The sequence below is a fragment of the Chaetura pelagica genome, unplaced genomic scaffold (assembly GCF_000747805.2).
Source record: "Chaetura pelagica isolate M959 unplaced genomic scaffold, ChaPel_1.0 scaffold72, whole genome shotgun sequence".
NCBI classification, from domain to species: Eukaryota; Metazoa; Chordata; class Aves; order Apodiformes; family Apodidae; genus Chaetura; species Chaetura pelagica.
Window position 1 is genome coordinate 3,515,999 of NW_009952560.1, and position 6,903 is coordinate 3,522,901.

Genomic DNA, 6,903 nt, shown 5'->3' on the forward strand with positions numbered 1-6,903 from the left:
AGGGCGGGCTGTGGGCACCCCCGGGCTGCTCCCCCCGGCCCGCTGCTGGCAGGTGGCCAGAGGCACAGGAAAGAAAGGAGCTCGGTGCTTCCCCAGCGCCCGCGGCAGCAGCCCGGGAACCTCCAGCAGCTCATGGTGTGAGCGGTACCTGCCCACCCTTCCCGCTCCGTGGGGCGTTTGGGAGTCCTGGAGCAGAAATTCCTGGTTCTCCCTACCCATGACTATGGGGCTGAGAGGAGCGTTACAAGCACGAAGGCCTCCCGAGCTCTTCCTCGGCTCCACCCTCCCTCCAGGGCTCTGCAGCCACACCTTATCTCCCTGAGGGTGCCCGGGGCTGAGAATTTTTGTCATTCCAAACCTCCCAGAGCGGTCAGACCTCAGATGTGCAGCCCCGGGGTGGCTGGGTTAAAGGGGCTGGCAGAGGTGAGATAGGAGCTATGATTCACCGCGAGCTGCTGGGTGTGAGCCCGGGAATAGAACAGCGGTGGGACCACTGCCCCTCCCACCCCCCAGTGCCCTGCTCACCCAGATAAGGGTGGGGAGGTGGCAGATCTCTGCTGGATCACTCTTTTTGTCATGAAACAGGCACTGAAGTCCTTCCAAAAGGCCCCAAACCTCTGGCCTCTCCACCCACCACACTCCCAAGCAAGTTGTTACCCACCTGCCTTCCCCACAGAGCCCCGACCAACCTTCCCATGGCCCAGTGGGTCCTACATGGTTGGCACAGAGTCCAGCACTACACACTCACTAGTGTCCCATCCCAGCCTGCTCCAGCAGCCTGAGGAGTCCATCCTGCCCAAAACTGAACCCACAACTCAGGTGCTCAGTGAATTATGAAGGGGGTCACAGGCAGAGCCCCAGCCATGGTGGCACCCATCCACCTGGACAGCTGGTTCCTGCAGGAACCATGCTGAGTCCCTCATTCCTGATAGGTCCAGCAGCTCTGGTCATGGTGCTCTGTCACCACCTGCTTTCCCAGCACCAGGATGGTGCCCACACGGTGCTGAAGGGTGAACAAAAGGGCACAGACACACACACCCACGGATGGACTCACAGGTTATTTGTGGCTCATGCCCAGACCTGATGTCATCCATAGGATTAGGAGATAATCTGCTCTTTGCCACATAGAAATTCCCTGAGCCTGTCACTGGACTTCACAAAGCTGCCAGAGAGGGGAGAGAGGAGAGAGGACACACACATCTGTAGGCACAGCTGGTGTCACTGATTCCTGGTGCCCTGCAGACCAAAGCTGCCTATGACAGCAGCAGGAGCCCAGTGACCACCCAGCACAGCCAAGGGGGCCAGGGCAGGACCCTCCCAAAAGACTCAGCTTTGCAGGATGTGCTGTTGCTGTGAGAAACAGCAAACTCATACAGACCCCAAGAACAAGCCCCTGAACTAACACAGCAAAAACTTGCAGCTGCTGAATGACAGTTTGCTGTCAAAACATTTTGGTTGAACATATATATATTTTTGCAGAGATGTCAAAAATTCTTCTGGAGCAAAACTCTACCAAATTTCAAAAGCTGTTTTTTTCATCCAAGAATTATAGACCAAGCTGATCAAAATGGGAAAAAAGCTCCTAAGCCCAAAGCTCTGGGTTCTGGTTAAGCCCAGAGATCGATGCCCTCAGCTGACAGCCTGGAAGTGAAGTTTTCAGCTGCCTCTCCCTGACATCCCTGGTACCCCCCAGTTTCTGCAGGAGCTGCAGCAGAGCTCTCAAAGACAATTAATTCCCTTCCTGAAGGGATTTTTGCTTTTTGGGAGGGCAATGACTCTGGAGGTGGAGAAAAAAAACAACAACGTAAAAGTTTGGGACAAGCATCTTAAGGAAACTGAACTGCTCACAACTGAAAATACCTGTGATTCCTCCACTTCCCTCAGGTTTGGGGCCACCAGGGCACATGCAATTACTCCTGAGTTTTTTTTATTGTGCTTCCGTGTCCACAGTGGACAGCACCTGAGGCCTGGAGTGAGCAGCAGCCCTGGGTAACCCCTGGCCAGGCAAGCAGGTGCTGCTGGCCCCCAACTGCAGCACAAACCCCCCTGGATGTGCCCCAGTCCAGCCCAACTGACACTGACTTCCCTAACGCTGGGACATCTCTGCTGTTCAGCTGAACTCACCAGGCCCCTGCCTGCAGCCCCTGCCACGTTTGCCAGCTCTGCTGCATGTTCAGTTTATGAAGAGATGGAAGGGGAGCCAGGCATGGCCATGGGATGGACCTGGGGGGCAGAGCACCCACTGCTCCAGGCTGAGGATGCCTCCCAGGCTGCTCAGGATCGGGCACCATGTGTGAGCAGCACATCTAGGGATTCAGATGAAGGGCAAAGCAAGGATTTCCCTTCAGAAAGGAAATGAAGCAAGGGCAGAAGAAAGAAGAGCAGCTACAATTCTGTGTCACTGATGGTGCACGGAAAATGGCATGTGAAGACCAAGGCTCTAAGGAGGATTTTCTCTCCTCCCTGGTGGCTCCAGCCCTCTCAACTGCCAAAAACACCAACCAGTTTGCTTTGCTGAGGAACAAGGTGGGAGCTGAAGGGAACCCAGGAACAATTCTTTGCTGGAGAACAAGGAACCCCTTCCTCTGCAGCAGCACACAGCGAGGGCAAGCAGCCACAAAGCATCAGCCAACCCACCTCCAGAAAGGACACTGCACAGCTGAAAGGATCAGATAGAGAGCAACAAAGAGCCAAAAGGGTTCTGTCCCCATGAGGAGAGCTGAAAAGGACATGTGCCTTCTTCAGGTAAAAGATAAGAGAGGCAGCAGCTCCTGTGGGAGTCTGGCAGCACCAGAAGCAGAGCTTCTTTACTCTTTTCCCTCCCTAATTCCTGACACATTTGTTCCAGGCATCTGCCCATACCTACAATTACTAGCCATGCCAAAGGATTTTGGTTAATGCAATTAAAAGGGAAAGATTTTATTCCACCTACAAATCTTCTTTGGCTCACAGCTACAGGACTGTGGGGTGAAATCTGGCCCTGGAGAAAGCCAGAGAACAAAAAGCCCAGCACTGCTCTTGTGCCAAACACTGCAGGCTGGAGGTGCTGCTGCTGAGAGATGCTCCATTGCCTGGCCATGATACTCTGCTTGGAAAAAGTGCTGTGAGTGAACAAGCTTTTGGGGCAGGGAGGGTCATTTTGGCAGAGGAGAGCAGGGATGGTGGCTGGATGGCACAGGGATGGGCACACACAGGCAGCTCTGGGGTACAGGAGGGGTGTGGGATGCAAGGAAGGGGCCGAGTGTGTTTGAAGACAAGTAGTTGTGTCCTGGTGCCCTGGACAGGGAAGGGAGAACCTGGGAAAGGACTTAGAGCTGTAGCTGAGCAAAGTGGGCAGTGGAGTGGGGGATTCTCCCCATGTAAAAAAAATGTCAAAAAGAAACAAACAAAGTAAGTTTTAAGGGAAAGAAAGAATTCATGGCTTCAGGTCAAATTCTGCAAATATTTTTAGCCAGAAGAGGAGGGGTTCTAAAACACCATTTCTAAATGTTAGAAGATATTTACTCTGCAATTGTCTAGAGATGAGAATTTGTTAGCTCCTTTCCAGCAAGGATGTCTCCATTTCAAAAAGCAGCACAGCAACATCAGAGGGGTTAAGCAACTCAGACAAAATCTGCCAGGTTGGTTAGGATTATTTTGTTTCACTGAAACATCCCAACATGGCTGTTTCAGTTTGACTGAAACAATTTTCCTCTTCCCCGTGGGATTTATTTGGTTCAGCCACACAACTGAAAAATCCATTATTAGCCTGGCTGTAATGCAAACTTCTGCTGTGTGTGCCTGCCCAGCCTCTCAGGGTGCTTAAATAGCCCTGAAATAGTATTAAATAATATGGCACACTCAGTTCTCAGTGTCCCTCCAGAGGTTTCCATGGGGAACTGGTGGATGTGACAGGGACACTTTGCAACAACTGTGTTAATTATTGTAATTGCCAGATAGTGCTGGGTACAAATAATTTCTGCAAGTATTTAATACTTCAGGAGTTGTTACCAGACTCTGCCCTGGTCTCCCAGAATGAGTGTTTTAGTGAGAAAATATTTCCCTAGGGTCTCAATTCCTACAAATTGATGACCAGCTTTCCCTTTCCACAGTACAAACCTCCTTCCAGGAACAAGCTCCTCACCCATCCCAGCACTGCGGAGCATCTTGGGAATAGCCATGCTGAGGAGACAGCTCCAACTCAGCCTTGCTTGGAAAACCCTAGTACAGTGGAGCAGCATTTTGCCAGGGTACTTATATAACCTCCTCTACCCTCTTGATCTTGGCTGTAGAAATAAGAGCAGCCTTTCAGTACCAGTCCCTGACTCTCCCGTTGCCGAAGCAATGACCAGTCCCTTGCCCTGCACTCCCAGCAGGAGAAACCCTCTTCCTTTCAAAGTTCACCTCAGAGAGCAAGGAAAAGGGCCTCAATGCCAAGACCAAGTTTAATCCAAACTTTATTCTTCAGACCAGCCTAGGATGAGGCTCCTGGATCTCCATGTACAGCTGAAGGGGCCTGTGTGTGTCCAGCTAGGAAGAGCACATAGGAATAAAAGTGTTTGAGCAAATGGGATAAAAGATTTGGCCTAAGATGGGGTGAAAAAGCAATGTTGGGAAAGGATCCCAAAGGAAGGTAAAACTGCCCCACAATGTCATTTGACTGACCTAAAGGTGAGTCAAGCAAACCTGCTCGAAACCAGGATTATGAAAAAAAAATTAAAATAAAGGGCATGGAGGAAATACTTGCTATTTTGTCAGTTAGCAAAACCACTTCCCTTCTGCAGACACTGAGTCGATCCCTGGAGCATTTCTGATCTGCTGCTCTCAGATTCCAGAGAGGCAGAAACCCACATCATCAGGGTCAACATCCTCAGCCAAGTGCTGCAAAAAGCACTAGTGGTAGAAAGGAAGAGAGCCCTGATGAGCAGCCTGTGCTTGAGCAGCCTGTGCTGGGTGGTGGGATTAAACCAAAACATCAAAAATCCAACCTGCTTCTGTAGCTGCTGCTGTGCCCCAAGTCCCCATCCCGAGAAAATCCCGAAGGAAGGACAGGAAGAGGCACCAAAGGATTATCTGGAGCCACCTCTGAGCCCAGGCAGTGGCTGGGAAGGTAAGCAACTGGTTTCAGGGATGCTGAAGCGACTGGGTGGGCTCTGCCCCTGCTCCCTCCTGTGCAGCCCAGGGCTGCAGCTCAGCTCTCACTGTGTCCTGTGGAATTTCCATGACCCAGGCAGCCACGCAGCATACGTGCATTTCCACTACTAGTTTTAATAATCTGCCTGATGACTAATTAGCATTTGCCCAACAAATGAGAGTTCTCTTATGCAAGGTGCCAAAACAGGGGGAAGGGTGGGGTTTTTAAAGTCATTTTGGGGTGAATTCATCACTTGTGCAAGGGAGATGCCAGAGGAGAGCAGAATCCAGGAAAGCTGCAGCTTATGGAGCTCAGCCCGATGTGCCCCAATTCCCCACAGCCTCCACCTCTGATCAGTCCCCCTGAGCAGCTCTGGACTCCCCAGGGGGTCTCCATCTACGTCTTGATCTCAGGGAGGGACAACAGAGACAGGAAGGAGACTGAGACTATCAGACTCAGGTCACTTGTAAGGCAAAGCTGGGGTTTGGGTGTGCTTAAGCTTCAGGAGCGGCTGTACCGACTGCCTGCTGAAGTGCCTGGGAAAGACACTCATTCCATTTTGCCCCAGTATGTTGCACTGCCCCATGAATTCAAAGGGAACTGATTTATGTCTTTGATACTGCGCTTGGATGAAAGTTTAAACTGAACAATTCTGAAAACTGAAGTGTGAAGCCCTTCTCCTTTCAGTGTGTGCACACAGAGCTGACGCTGCCGGGGCTGCTCGCTCTGCCGGTGAGTGCTCGGAAGGTGAAGAACACAGACAAGCACTGAAACATGGTTTCAGTACATGTAACAAACTGTGCTTGCAGTCCATTCATTATAGCCCTCTAAAAACTGGAAGACAGCTGAGTTAGTCATATTAAGACCTATTTAAGATTACTTTCAGCCTTTCTGAAAGTAGTGTCCTGAGTTCAGGAAGAGATGAGTTGTTACAGAACAGCCTGCAAAGCTACTTCTCTAACAGGCTGGGAAGCAGGAGAGAGTGGTTGCTCCTATATTTAATTACCTGGAGATGTCCAGACACCACAACTAAAGTCACACCACAATAACCACAACGGGGGGCTGTATAAATACCTACATAGATTAGCTACAGCTATCCCAAGCACACCACTCCAGCACTGCATAGTCCCCCCAAGGAAGCCACTGACCCTCCCAAGACAAACATCCTCAAGAAACTGAGCTCCCAGGTATATCCTGAAGTCAGGAGCAGGATACTGAAAAACCTGACCCCAGTGAGTGCAAAATCTTTGGTGCTTCCATTACCACCTGTGAGCAGCCAACCTCTCATGGCAGCACCAGAGCTGAGAAGTTCCTGCAGGGAATGTGGCACCCTGTGTCCACTCCAGTCTCTTACCTCAGTGGGATCTTGATAGCCAGGTACCTGTCGATGGCCACGGCCAGCAAGCTGAAAATGGAGCTTTGGGTCAGCACCAGCACGAAGCAGGCGAAGAAGAGGCAGCTGTGAAAATCCACCTGGAACCCAATGCTGATGGTGATGGCAAAAGGGATGGCCAAGAGTCCCACGGCGATGTCAGCCACCGCCAGGGACACCAGGAAGTAGTTGGTCGCGTTCTTCAAGGTGCTGTTGATGGCCACGGCCCAGCAGACCAGGACGTTGCCGGCAATAGACAGGATGGCGATGATCAGTTCCAGCACGATGTAGGTGGTTTTCATAGTGTCCATGGCGAGAGCCCAAGGTGAGGAGCTAGAAGCGTTCATGAGAAAAAGGTACTTTCCACCGGGCACCCGTCCGCAGGTACCAACAGGCCACGGGGCAGCAGAGCCCGGAG

General features: G+C 51.4%; 1 protein-coding gene across 1 annotated transcript in view; it reads right to left on the minus strand.

Annotated features, from left to right (window-relative positions):
* The window catches only part of ADORA2B (adenosine A2b receptor), a 15,208-nt gene extending 8,322 nt beyond the window's left edge, over positions 1-6,886 (minus strand). The window contains exon 1 of the mRNA XM_010009088.1: positions 6,468-6,886. Within this exon, the coding sequence (XP_010007390.1) occupies positions 6,468-6,832 (365 nt within the window). The 5' untranslated portion in view covers positions 6,833-6,886. The remainder of the gene's footprint in view (positions 1-6,467) is intronic.
* Positions 6,887-6,903: the final 17 nt, after the last annotated feature.